Genomic DNA, 15,224 nt, shown 5'->3' with positions numbered 1-15,224 from the left:
AGTAGAAAATTAGGGAGTAGTCTTGGTTGTTTCGGGGAACCGCCCCAGTAAAATAAAAGAATGAACAAGAAATTAATTACGAACGAAAAAACATGCTAAACCTTCATGTCACTTTATTGACGACTATCTCCTATTGGATCAGGATAGATCTATCCACGTGCTACGCCTAAAAGTATCCCCACCTCAAAACATCAGTACGGCATGGACGCTAAACATTCATTTTTACATTTATTCTCTCTCCATTTCTCTCACTCTCCAATAGCCTACACGGAAAGATCGATGTACACAGAGCTAACTTTCACGCAGCGATCGAAAAGACAAAAGATTTCATGCAAACATGTGTGAAATTTCACGCAAATTTGTGTAACACCGGATCTGCACATTTTTTGTGCTGATCCAGTCGTACGCAAATCAGGCCAAACATTTCAATAGGTCCTATCTGCATTTGAGAGGCTCTCTTTGTTCACTTTCTCTTTCAATTATTGCAATGTAATGGTACACTTTTCAACTACTTTTGCAGTACAAATCAAAAGACGATTGTTTTGACCATCGTTCAATGCAAGGAGACAATCATAATACAAATAAACATCTGAGATATTAATGAAAGAGAGGGAAACCAAAGAGAGCCGCTCTTCTGCAGATAGGACCTTTAGACATGTTCGGCCTGAAATATGAGTGAAAAATCCTTTGTCTTTTTGCAAGTTACTCATTCGCAGTGTACTTTCGTTTTAGGGTGTAGGCCTACTCTGCTTTCCCTTCTATCTACTTTCTTCCTAACCTGTCGTCGTGTCGTCAGAGTACTCTACGTGCAAGTGCTGTTCATCCGGGCGGTGTGCGTGTGTGTGCGTGCTCAAGAAGTGGCCACCGGCGCGAAAGCAAGTACTACGGTGGGCCACGTGATTCGAAAATTACGCTATCTATTTTAGTAGCTTCGATAGCGGGAAAAACGAGCCATGCGCATGGACTTAACTACTATCATGCATGATTTTGTTACTCACGGTTTGACTTCTACGTACGCTTGGAGGCCTGCTTCCGATGATCTACCCACGGCGGTCACTCATCGAGCATGAACTCGCCGCTGGGGATCGCGCGTCGAGGGGTGTAGAGTTGGACGCTGCTGCAGTAAACCTCCGGTCTGTGTGTTGGACGACGGGGGCGGCCGACGCTGCGCCGCTGATGAACCTTTCGACGGTTGGCGCAATTTGAGATGAACGGGGTGCCTGCTACCTATGCCTAGGGCGCGATTGACGGACGCTGGCCCTCTTCCGGTTTCCGCACCTCCGGGAAAAACCTCGTAGCTGACGGTGGGGTCAGAAGCGATCTTAGCTTGGGGGTGTGACGTGTCGGTACTGCAGACGGCCACAGACCTAGTTGGGGAGCACGTGGTGTCATACGACGACCAAATTAACACACATAAAATACACGCAATTGCACACACGGTTTACCTGCACAAATCAAATTCAACGCACAATCTCCTTCTTTGCAACAATTTCGCACAAACTTAACAGCACTACTAGCAAAAGGGAAAGACTTAATTAGATACAATGAAGACAAAGCATGTTCACAAGAAAGACCTTCAATTACACGTCACGGCGCGACACTTAAAAACGATCACTCCTGCCTCTTCCACTAGCCAGAACGAAGTGGTAGATCAAAGTCCTAGATGCCTCAGATAAGTCGCGAAATGCAATTACCACCATCAGATCTGAAATATTTCCCGAGAGAATACCGCAGATTTTCGTTTCCACGCTCGCGAAATATTCAAGGTCAGGGGGAGGAGGGTGGTATGCATCGATAGTCTTTCGTCATACGACTCGTCTACATCTCCGACCCAAGAGAGAGTCGACCCATTCGGCTAAGTTCAACATCCTTTGAATGCAACTTTAGGGGGGTCAATGCACAGCGCCGAGCATGCAATTTCGCAAAAAGTGTTAGCACTATGCCTTTTTGGACTGCAGGTCACATGTGCGTGTTGGCTGTAGTGGGAACTCATTTAACTTGTCCATCTTAAGAGGTGCTACTCGTGAACTCGGAAGAATGTTCATGCGGAAAGGTCAATAATGTCTTTTAGACTGGTTCAATATTTAGTCTATATCTATGGGAATAATTTTATTGAAGATTATGAAAAACATTCAGAGAACAAAAACTACATATGTATACCCGTTACAATTGCAAGAGTGGAATAAGATATGTGTAACTCGTTTTGAATTAATATAAATTTGAAAATCAGCGTGTCTGAGATTAACAAGTTCATCGATGTCAGCATCTACTGCTGCCATCAAGCATACATTTAAACGCTTGATGCAGATCGATAAAACATCCATTCCACACTCGGCTCATCAACATCTTCTCGATGTTCGTCCTCGACGACAGCACAGAGGTTCGAATCGTTTGCATATTCCGAATCCCAATCGCAATTATGCAAAGTAATTGTTTCGGATCATAAGGCGTCCGGCGTCCGACGATTGCTTTCCGTCCGTAGTTGTTGCTGACGTCTATTCGCCGGAAGAACGCACAACCAGAACAGCGCCAGCGTCACTTCTCAATCGTTCAAGTGTCGGTTGTTATTGCCGTAGCTTGTGCGCGTCTATGGGAACTGTAGCTGTAGCTAAACATTGCTTTCCTAAAAGCCCACTCTAGTCGAGAAGTCTTGTTTTGCGTATAAATTAATTCACAATAAAATCTGCGTTAGAAAGCTGGAAACTGCTGTCAATGTTATTGCACAATGGTCCGTTATGCTTCGCTTCGCAATCGGAAGCCTACGCGTTCAATATACCTACCAGAGCTGATGTATGTACGATGTCGCAACGCCATACGAATCTACGAAGAGACGCAGCAATTTCCATCCTCAGTTGCTGCCACTGTTACCTCTCGTGGGAACAGTCAGTGGAAGGACGACGTGCTGCACTGGATGGATGGATAGGAGCTGCTTCTCGCTCGCACGAATTCACGCCGAAGGCATTCACCAAACACGACAACAACGATGTCGAATGCACCATTATTTTCCATTTATTTCTCAATTACCGGTCCCGGAATGCTGCTGATTGTTGTCGAAGGGATTAGTCTGAATTCATAAATACCGCTCAGCAGCCATTGCCAGTGAGTGGAATTCTTGGTGCTGATGGCTGTTTGGGATCATGACGGTAGACCAGCGGAACTAGTGCGAAAAGGAAATACCTACTAAAACGGTTGAATAAAATATTTACGAATAAAATAATTCCTGCATGGTTGCTTATGCTGTATGAGAACTATTGTGAAACATTCATGAAGTGTGGGTTTCATTGGTTTCGCTGACCTGTCCATAAATTACGTGGACTTTATGCGTGGAGGGGGATAGGGAAGTGTGATTTTTGGCGACCTAATATGAGTCTACGTAGTTTATGGACAGCGTCTAAGGGTCAAAACCGCAATACAGTAAGGGGATTCACTTAAGTAACAGCGTAAATAGCTGCTTAATGAACGACCGGCATATTCACTACAATCTGTGGGATCTGATAATGGTAGAATCGACATGCCTATTCCATTTCGATTATGTGAACAATAAGATCGCTAAAGTTCGGGTACCTACTCCGAAACCCGATTATAGGGCTAGAAACACTCGTTAGTTTTGCATTCAAAACCTTTGTGGCCGTTTGAGCGACACTTGCAAAAAACAATCCTAATCCAAGAGCTGGTCGACAAGTTACCAGCGACGGTGAAATTTAGCTGGGCGCTCTACCAAGCAAGCTTATTTACTATTTGGTGAAAACATTCGCGAAATGATGCGATTTGCTTTCGACAACAAATTCGTTTTCACCCTTCCTCGCTTCATCAAACAAACCTCCGGTACGAATAGCACACGAACAGACTCGACGCTGATCAGCATTGTTGGCTGTTCCTTTTCGCCGTAGAGCTGTTGCATTCCAGCCAAGCCTTTCTTTTCATCGCTTTCGATGCTTTTCGATGAGCTCATTGCGAAGCATCGTACACACTAAGAATAAATCGCAGAATTCTGTGAATTTATTCACCGAATCTTAACTGTAAAATATGTTTTTACAGATTTTTCTGAGAAATGCAATGTTTTCTTATCCAACTGTCAAAATTTCACAGAAGATTCGGTAAAGCAAACAAATTATCAATTTCTGTGAAATTTTTACATTACGGTTCGGTAAACATCAAAATGTTCACCGCGCACTGCGATTTTTACCGAATTTCTGTAAAACCATTGTCTGTCTGTCTGTCGTTGTCTGAACAAAAGTGACTGGTTTCGATTTTTATACGTGATACTGGCAAATAACACGATGATGGAAAAAGTTTTGGATGATTTCCAACAGTAGGACGAAGAGCTGTAAACAGTTTCCGTAAGTACTAAGTGCATCTTAAAAATATGTTTTTTCCGCAGTCAATTATTTACAGTTTCTTCCCGATTTAAGGTGAATATAGAACGAAGCCACACCTCGAATTTGCAAAAGCACAAATATAAAGAACCAAATGACGGATCGCTCTGAAAACTTGATCGATTGGTCACCACCAGCAGGTGACCAATCGATCAACTTTTCAGCGCTATATGATACTTGGTTCTTCAGATTTGTGCTTTTGAAAATTCAAGGTGTGGCTTCGTTCTATATTCACCTTAAATGCATGGAACTCAGCTCGAATAAGTCACAACGTTGCAACGGCAGATCATTTAAAAACAACGACATCCCATTGATGTGCGAATCATTATTAAAATGAAATACTTGAGTCTGATTCTGGTTTAATAAAAATGTGAAAATACGATCAATATTTGTGAACCATAAGTAATCTATCTGAAAATCCACCGAATATTTGTTTTAACAACCACCGAAAGTTCTGTGAAATCTGCAAAACCAAACAATTATTTCACAGAAATTTCGTAAAAAAAATTCACCGAAATTTTCGGTGAATTTCACAGATCAGCATTTTCAATCTTCACAATTCGTTCGGTGAAACAAAAAATCACCGAACAGTTTACCGAAAATTCTGCTGCTAAGATTTCGGTGAAATTTCACAGAATTCTGCGATTTATTCTTAGTGTGTAGGCGGGTAACTTTATTGGTATGGGTGTCGGTACATGCGAATGTTGCTTTTGTGTGCGTTTCGGTGTTGTTCGGCTGTTCAAGCGTGCATTTATCAATATAAAGATAAGTGACATTTCAACTTACGAACACTAACGCGAGTTTTTCCTCACACAAAAATGCACGCTAATTCAAAGGCTATTCAGATTGCGTATGCAAATATTACCCAATCAAAATTGGGTAAAACAAGTAAATAATGATAATACTAACATCCGGGGTAGGAGTGCAAATGTTTTCCTCGCAGTTTCACAACTACATCTACAAAAAAGGCACGTATACATTTGAGCGTGATTACCACTATTGTCTGTTGACATATTGAGGGATAAGACTCTAAACACACTGAGAGATGATCATTGTCAGATATATACCACACACACTGCATTTTAGAATCAATTTGTCCTCATCAATACAAAAATCAACTGATTCTGAATACGTGCATTATGTCAATAGAGATAAGTGACATTTCTACTCACGAACACTAGCGTGAATTTTTCCATACACAAAAATGCACGCTAATTCAAAGGCTATTCAGATTGCATATGCAAATACTACCCAATTGATTTGGGTAAAACGGCTAAATAATGATAAAACTAACAACCGGGGTAAGAGTGCATATATTTTCCCCCAAGTTTCACAACTACATCTACAAAAGAGACACGCACACATTTGAACGTGAATACCACTATACACCTCAAATTGATAATTTAACACAGGAGCCGTCACTGAACAACAACGCTTATTAGAATAATAAAGCTAACACAAAAATCAAACACTTGGTTCGCTTTGGCTGATCGAAAAATGGTGTTTTCACAAAAACCATCCTTGAGAAGAATGTTGATTCAGACTTAACGACTGAGTTTCAACTAGGCAAAATGGCCTAGAAATACCGTGATTTCGTGTGAACGCGCTTGATCATCACTCAAATGACTCAAGTTCGAATCTCATTTATGTCTAGTCTAGTCTAGTCTAGTCTCTAGTCTACACATACACAGCCATTCATTGAAAGAATCCTGGAAAATGATAGAATCGACTACTTCTACCATTTTTCTTGTCATAATCAATGCTTGCAGCACATCGGCGGTGCAGTGCAAGAATTGAAGCGGCCAGGCCTGCTGTGCAGTTTCTTGGTGTGGATATTAATGGCACAATAATGCTATAGAACGGGGACATCTCGTACCAACCGCTCAGCATAGTATGTTAGTATGAATGTGAAGTAAATACGTTGGGAGTGACTTTGCTAAGAAGGTTAATGTCACTCCGTCGATGCTCTTCTTCCTGGGATGGGACAAAGGAATTTAACCCTCATATCCTGGCTCCAAAGCCTAGGCTTAAGCGCCATTAATCGCTCTCTGAAACGAGAGAAAAGTAGAGTGATCCCTTCCCCGAATTAAAACAGAAAATATGTATATAATTTATTAAATATCTTAAAGAAAAGCATATCGTGATAGTGATATGTACAACTAAAAAAAATCAAATCAGAACGAACTCACCGAATTCATCACTTCTTGTACGCCAATACTTAACAGAAACCAATTCCATTTCCGTCTGTTCAGCAACTAGTTTTGTTCAGATGAAACTAAGAAACTGTTGAAGTCAATCGCTAACAACGTCACCTTCAAACCTGCCAGTTTTCGGAACGTTTCGGTGCACACCATTTTCCTTATATCAAGTTCGAATCTCATTTATGTTGTTTAAAACAGTAGAATAACTAGCCACAGAATGTCAATGTCGCGAGCGTTCGTGTGACCAACATCTAGTTTGCCACGCCCTTACAGCGTCAGCACCGGTCCTACAAGTGTCAAACCAATTTTCATAGCCAAAACAAAACATCCACAACAACATGTGTATTTAAAAATAATGGATAAATACATCTGAGGTATGAAATAAAATTAAATAATTTATTGGCTTCAGCGCCATTAGTGATCTAATTTCTCATACATCTACTTTTAAAACTTTGTTGTACTTGGTGCACTTTGGCAGAACAGTTTCATGGTTTTCTTTGACCAGCATACATTTGAAGTACACAAATTGCTCCACTTTCGCAACTCAGGACAAACAAGGATTTCACTTGACATAATCACTCTTGCTTTGTGCCTGCACGCACATATACAGCTTATAAAAAAAAGGATGGGTGGGAATGGCTGAGCTAGGAGGGTTTCCGCTTTTTAAAGTTAAAACTATTTTGAGACCTCCTGCTCTTCATCTCTGGCCTGCAGGTGGCATGTGTGAGGAAAAGTTTCAAATAATCTTTCCTGTTGTTCGGTTGTGAGTGGTTGAACTTCAAGCTTGATTATCTCGGAATAAACTATATGACGCTTAGTTCGATTTAGCAGAAACCCGGCCATATCCGAGTCTACTAGAATTGATCTTCACGAATTCGTTTTGCACTTCGTTGACAGTAAGGGTGTGACAGTGGCATTCCGTTCTTTAGAAGACAATTTGTTTCCAAGAAAGTTTAAAATGCACGCAACTGATCGAGTTACTTCAACTCTTGCGAAGCTGAAATAGAATAGGATCATTTGAAGCACTTGGGACCTTATTTCAAATCAGTGGTATGACCGTTTATCATTATGTTTCTTCCACCATTCAAGTGCTCGCACGAATAATTAAACGGTTTATATATTGGCCCTCTAAAGACGAGCTGAAGAAAAATGCGCCATTATGCTTTCGTGAGCATTTTCCGAACGTTTCGGTTGTTACGGATGCTACTAAGATTCCGATATGCTCGTTGAAATGTTTGAACTGACGTATCGCGTGCTACTTTAATAATAAATCCAGACTGTGAAGTTTTTAAAAGGTGTATCTCCCGCTGGTTTGATAACATTTATCAGTAGAGGATATTTTGGAAAATCATCCGATAAAATGATTTTCAATAAAGAGAGAAGCTCATTGACCGAATGATTCCACATTTTGATGAGATAATGACTGATAAACTGCCGTGTGCAGCATAGTTGTCCCATGTTAATAGGGATTCCCATAGAACATGGGACAACTATGCTGCACACGGCAGTAAAGGAGTGTCGATCGAAAACTGCATATCCCCCCATTCATACAGGAGAACGTTCATCTGCGGCAGAAGCGAGTAGGAATTAGGCGGCAGTTTTAGTTTTAGTCGTTTTAGCTTTAGGTTGTCGCGCTTAGATAGTCGTTTTACTTCATTTTAGTAGGTACTCGATCAGACGTAATCGATAAATTATCGTTATCGTCGATAACGATGATTGCGTTCAACGTTATCGCTCACTGCGATGACGATACATTATCGCAAGATTTATCGGCCCTCGATAAATCAACGCAAGTTAACTGCAGTTAACTTACGGGAGTTTCAATCATAGCAATCTTGGGTGAAAACCTTTGACAGCAACATACAGAGCTCCAATGATTCGAAAGTTACAGTTGTGTTTTCCATCGCAGATAATGAACCTTCGGGAATTATCATTGGGAATACCTATAGGGATTCTACATAAGGAGTATTTTGACAGAGATTCTATCGGGGAATTCGAAAAAAAAAATGATTCAATCGGGAATTCTTTTCCATTGCATTGGGAGTTTTGTCGGTGCCAGACATTCTATCGAATAGTTTTCCAGGATTTCTATTATCACTATTTTATTGGGAGCTCCGCCAGGTATAACTATGGAAATCTCTCCAAGAATTCCTTTAATATTTCGCCAGGAATTCCATCGTGTAATTTATTAGGTAAATAAGGGCTTTCATCAGGAAACTCCACCAGAGAATTCCTCGGTATTCCAACGAGATTTTGTCATAGAAGTCTGGAATTTCTTCCAAGATTCTATCGGGAAGACCTACAGAGATGTTGTCGACTGAATAACAAGGTGCAAATATAGTTTTTTTTCGGGATGTATCGTTGATACATAGCTAATTTTTATGATTAACAATATCCCACACTTTGGTCATACACACGCCGCAGGAAAATTTCAGACTTTTTCTTTATGTTTGTTTTACTCAGCATTCAACAGTTAACTCGATAATTTTCGATAAATTATCGAAGTTACGATAACGATAACGATAATTCAACGCATTATTTATCGTTAACCTTCACATACCCGCACCTTGACATCTCATTTTCAAAATGCTGACATTTCGTCAATTTTCAGCCGATTTTTTTGAAGTCGCCCTCAATCGATCATAATTTGGTGCTAGTTTATTCTACTCAAGTGGCCATGCAACATCCGGAACCATTCCGGAGATATTCCGGATTGTACTGGGGTCAGGGGGGTGCCAAAATGGCAAAAAGTGATTATTTCGTGGGTTATTGTATTTGAATCATCAATTTTCAGCGTAATATTTGTTGCGAGCAATGAAACACAACTGCAATAACCAGATTTTCATAAGTTGACCGATCCGGACCACCGTGACAGGTTCCGCGGGGGCCTCATTGGGGACACTTTTGGTTTTCAACCAAAACATGTCATGCGACGTATCAAACTTCATGATTTCGAGAGAATGAGACAGAAAAGTTACACTGAAGTATGTACCAACTGATATGGCTGCTCCGGAACACCTGAAACAGGTTCCGCGGGGGCCTCATTGGGGACACTTATGTTTTTCAGCCAAAACAAGTCGTACGACGTATCAAACTTCCTGATTTCGAGAGAATGAGACAAAAAAAAGTAGACTTAAGTATGTATCAACTCATATGGCCGCTCCGGAACACCTGGAACAGGTTCCGCGGGGGCCTCATTGGGGACACTACTGTTTTTCCAACCAAAACAAGTCGTGCGACGTATCAATCTTCATGATTTCGGGAGAATGAGACAGAAAAGGTAGACTGAAGTATGTATCAACTCATATGGCCGCTCCGGAACACCTGGAACAGGTTCCGCGGGGGCCTCATTGGGGACACTTATGTTTTTCAGCCAAAACAAGTCGTACGACGTATCAAACTTCCTGATTTCGAGAGAATGAGACAAAAAAAAAAGAGTAGACTTAACTATGTATCAACTCATATGGCCGCTCCGGAACACCTGGAACAGGTTCCGCGGGGGCCTCATTGGGGACACTTCTGCTTTTCAACCAAAACAAGTCTTGCGACGTATCAAACTTCCTGATTTCGAGAGAATGAGACAGAAAAAGTAGACTGAAGTATGTATCAACTCATATGGCCGCTCCGGAACACCTGGAACAGGTTCCGCGGGGGCCTCATTGGGGACACTTATGTTTTTCAGCCAAAACAAGTCGTACGACGTATCAAACTTCCTGATTTCGAGAGAATGAGACAAAAAAAAGTAGACTTAAGTATGTATCAACTCATATGGCCGCTCCGGAACACCTGGAACAGGTTCCGCGGGGGCCTCATTGGGGACACTTCTGCTTTTCAACCAAAACAAGTCTTGCGACGTATCAAACTTCCTGATTTCGAGAGAATGAGACAGAAAAAGTAGACTGAAGTATGTATCAACTCATATGGCCGCTCCGGAACACCTGGAACAGGTTCCGCGGGGGCCTCATTGGAGACACTTATGTTTTTCAGCCAAAACAAGTCGTACGACGTATCAAACTTCCTGATTTCGAGAGAATGAGACAAAAAAAAGTAGACTTAAGTATGTATCAACTCATATGGCCGCTCCGGAACACCTGGAACAGGTTCCGCGGGGGCCTCATTGGGGACACTTCTGCTTTTCAACCAAAACAAGTCTTGCGACGTATCAAACTTCCTGATTTCGAGAGAATGAGACAGAAAAAGTAGACTGAAGTATGTATCAACTCATATGGCCGCTCCGGAACACCTGGAACAGGTTCCGCGGGGGCCTCATTGGGGACACTTTTGGTTTTCAACCAAAACATGTCATGCGACGTATCAAACTTCATGATTTCGAGAGAATGAGACAGAAAAGTTACACTGAAGTATGTACCAACTGATATGGCTGCTCCGGAACACCTGAAACAGGTTCCGCGGGGGCCTCATTGGGGACACTTATGTTTTTCAGCCAAAACAAGTCGTACGACGTATCAAACTTCCTGATTTCGAGAGAATGAGACAAAAAAAAGTAGACTTAAGTATGTATCAACTCATATGGCCGCTCCGGAACACCTGGAACAGGTTCCGCGGGGGCCTCATTGAGGACACTACTGTTTTTCCAACCAAAACAAGTCGTGCGACGTATCAATCTTCATGATTTCGGGAGAATGAGACAGAAAAGGTAGACTGAAGTATGTATCAACTGATATGGCCGCTCCGGAACACCTGGAACAGGTTCCGCGGGGGCCTCATTGGGGACACTTATGTTTTTCAGCCAAAACAAGTCGTACGACGTATCAAACTTCCTGATTTCGAGAGAATGAGACAAGAAAAAAGTAGACTTAAGTATGTATCAACTCATATGGCCGTTCCGGAACACCTGGAACAGGTTCCGCGGGGGCCTCATTGGGGACACTTCTGCTTTTCAACCAAAACAAGTCTTGCGACGTATCAAACTTCCTGATTTCGAGAGAATGAGACAGAAAAAGTAGACTGAAGTATGTATCAACTCATATGGCCGCTCCGGAACACCTGGAACAGGTTCCGCGGGGGCCTCATTGGGGACACTTTTGGTTTTCAACCAAAACATGTCATGCGACGTATCAAACTTCATGATTTCGAGAGAATGAAACAGAAAAGTTACACTGAAGTATGTACCAACTGATATGGCTGCTCCGGAACACCTGAAACAGGTTCCGCGGGGGCCTCATTGGGGACACTTATGTTTTTCAGCCAAAACAAGTCGTACGACGTATCAAACTTCCTGATTTCGAGAGAATGAGACAAAAAAAAGTAGACTTAAGTATGTATCAACTCATATGGCCGCTCCGGAACACCTGGAACAGGTTCCGCGGGGGCCTCATTGGGGACACTACTGTTTTTCCAACCAAAACAAGTCGTGCGACGTATCAATCTTCATGATTTCGGGAGAATGAGACAGAAAAGGTAGACTGAAGTATGTATCAACTCATATGGCCGCTCCGGAACACCTGGAACAGGTTCCGCGGGGGCCTCATTGGGGACACTTATGTTTTTCAGCCAAAACAAGTCGTACGACGTATCAAACTTCCTGATTTCGAGAGAATGAGACAAAAAAAAAGTAGACTTAAGTATGTATCAACTCATATGGCCGCTCCGGAACACCTGGAACAGGTTCCGCGGGGGCCTCATTGGGGACACTTCTGCTTTTCAACCAAAACAAGTCTTGCGACGTATCAAACTTCCTGATTTCGAGAGAATGAGACAGAAAAAGTAGACTGAAGTATGTATCAACTCATATGGCCGCTCCGGAACACCTGGAACAGGTTCCGCGGGGGCCGCATTGGGGACACTTATGTTTTTCAGCCAAAACAAGTCGTACGACGTATCAAACTTCCTGATTTCGAGAGAATGAGACAGAAAAAGTAGACTGAAGTATGTATCAACTCATATGGCCGCTCCGGAACACCTGGAACAGGTTCCGCGGGGGCCTCATTGGGGACACTACTGTTTTTCCAACCAAAACAAGTCGTGCGACGTATCAATCTTCATGATTTCGGGAGAATGAGACAGAAAAGGTAGACTGAAGTATGTATCAACTGATATGGCCGCTCCGGAACACCTGGAACAGGTTCCGCGGGGGCCTCATTGGGGACACTTATGTTTTTCAGCCAAAACAAGTCGTACGACGTATCAAACTTCATTATTTCGGGAGAATGAGACAGAAAAAGTAGACTGAAGTATGTATCAACTGATATGGCTACTCCGGAACAACTGAAGCAGGTTCCGCGGGGCCTCATTAGGGACACTTCTGGTTTTCAACCATACCATGTCGTGCGACGTATCAAACCTCATGATTTCAAATGATTAAGCCAGAAATGATAGACTAAAGCCTGTATCACCTAATATGACCTCCCGGAACATCTTGCACAGGTTTTCCGGGGCCTCATGGGAGACACTTCTTGTTTTCAATGAAAACATGTCGTGCGCCGTACCAAACTTCATGATTTAGAATGAATGAGCCAAAAATGATAGACTTAAGTCTGTGTCAACTAATATGGCCACCTCGGCATATCTAGCACAGGTTCCGCGGTGGCGTCATTGATGACACTTCTGGTTTACAATCAAAACCTGCCGTGCAACATATCAAACTTCATGATTTCGAATGAATAAGCCAGAAAAGATAAAACTTAGTAAACTCGACTCGGTATCGACTTGAAAAGGGCGCTCTAGAAAACTTCCCATAGGTTCCTTTTAAATTTAGATTAAGCAATCCACAAAACGTACACAAGCTGTATACAGTCGAACCCCCATGAGTCGATGTTCCATGAGTCGATAATTTCCACTACTCGATGAAATATACAGTCACTTCGATTTCTCATACATATTTGCCCCCAGTAGTCGATATTTCCATTACTCGATGCCTCCTTTGCTCGATGGTCCATCCAGGTAACTATGCCTTTGTTTGGTTTCTATGACTCGATGGCATTTTCAAATACTCGGTTCATCAGTCGTGAAGATCTTGTGCGAGAAAATGGACGGCGAAATCGTTCCGAAGATGGAAGAGAAAAAAACTGAGAAACGAAAGATCAATGTGCTGACCATTGCACAAAGAATTAACATCATCGACGAATTTGAAGCTGGTGGATCGAAGGTATCGGACATCGCTAGGAGATTCCGCGTCCCACAGAGCACTGTGTCGACGATTTTGAAAAACCGTGAGAAATGGCGTCAGAAGAAGCTGCAGAACGGAAACCTTCAAGGTAAAAGGGCAAAAGCACCCGTCGATGGGCGGCTGGAACGGGCAGTTATTATTTTCGTCAGCCAGGCTAGGCAAAGCAACATCCCACTATCGGGACAGATTATTCGGCAAAAGGCGTGTCAGCTAGCGGAAAAGCTAGGCGTCACGGATTTCAAAGGCAGTAGCGGGTGGCTGTTTAAATTCCTCAAACGGCACAAAATATCGTTTAAAAAGCTCTGCGGGGAGAGTGCTGCGGTAGACACGAGCATGGCAAAGAACTGGATGACCAACGTTTTGCCAGAAATAATCCGTGAATATGAAGCGAAGGACATCTACAACGCCGACGAAACCGGGTTGTTTTACAAATGTTTGCCAGACAAAACATACGCGTTTCAGTCTGAAACTTGCCATGGAGGAAAATACTCCAAGCAAAGGCTTACCGTCCTATGTGCAGCAAATATGGATGGAACAGACAAGCTACCTTTGTTAGTCATCGGGAAAAGTCGCAGGCCAAGATGCTTCAAAAATGTGAAGTCCCTGCCGGTGGAATATGAAGCAAACGCAAAAGCCTGGATGACATCGGTTCTGTTCGAGAAATGGATTTTAGAAGTAGACCGTAGGATGACCGCTGAAAATCGGAGTATTTTGATGTTTGTGGACAATTGTACGGCGCATCCCAAAGCGATTCAGGATAAACTACACTCGATCAAGCTTGCGTTTTTTCCTCCAAACGCGACGTCCGTGTTGCAGCCATTGGACCTAGGCATTATTAAATCCTTGAAACATTAGATATGAGCTGTTCAATCAACGAATCCATTCAATGAATATGGATCAGGTAGTATAAGTTTGCACAAGAATGATTTTTTAAGGGTTAATCATTAACTTCTTACAGGACCCGCAGGATATCACCGTGTTGGATGCCATCAACCTTATGTCTAAGGTATGGGCCGTCAAAGTGAAAGCAGAAACTATCCAGCATTGCTTCCGAAAAGCTGGATTTATTTTAGAAGACGAAGATGACCTTCCGTTGGCAGAAATTGCTAGGAGAGAAGCCTTAAGAGATCAACAGGAAATGGTGCTGGCGGAAGATGAATTATTCCCAGTAGATCCAGTGGTTTCGTTACCGATGAATACCGCGATGTTGACAGTAATGTTATATGCAGTGAAGCAATGACCGATTCGGATATACTGGAATATGTCACTGGAGGACATAGTGAGGATGTTGAGCCTGAAGATATTTTGTCAAACACACTCGACGACGAGCAACCATCCGATGCTTTACATGAAGTTACACCAAGAACCGTGGATAAGACCTTGCGAACGATGAAATCAATATTACATTCAACAGACAATGTTTCCATCGAACTGTTTGAACATTTTTTCAAGATTGAACAGTTTCTTTCTAGTCATTACAATATCCAATAACGATAATAATATTTAGTCAGTTGATGT

At 42.3% G+C, this 15,224-nt stretch overlaps 1 protein-coding gene across 1 annotated transcript; it reads left to right on the top strand.

Annotated features, from left to right (window-relative positions):
* Positions 1–13,330: 13,330 nt before the first annotated feature.
* On the top strand, positions 13,331–14,632 carry LOC109417933 (tigger transposable element-derived protein 4-like). The gene has a single exon (XM_029874456.2). The coding sequence runs from the start codon at positions 13,506–13,508 to the stop codon at positions 14,559–14,561; it is 1,056 nt and encodes a 351-aa protein (XP_029730316.2). The 5' UTR covers positions 13,331–13,505; the 3' UTR covers positions 14,562–14,632.
* The last annotated feature ends 592 nt before the right edge of the window (positions 14,633–15,224 follow it).

Source organism: Aedes albopictus, chromosome 2 (assembly GCF_035046485.1).
Source record: "Aedes albopictus strain Foshan chromosome 2, AalbF5, whole genome shotgun sequence".
NCBI lineage: Eukaryota > Metazoa > Arthropoda > Insecta > Diptera > Culicidae > Aedes > Aedes albopictus.
The sequence above is the reverse complement of the archived record's forward strand: the minus strand, read 5'-3'. Positions and strand labels throughout refer to the sequence as shown.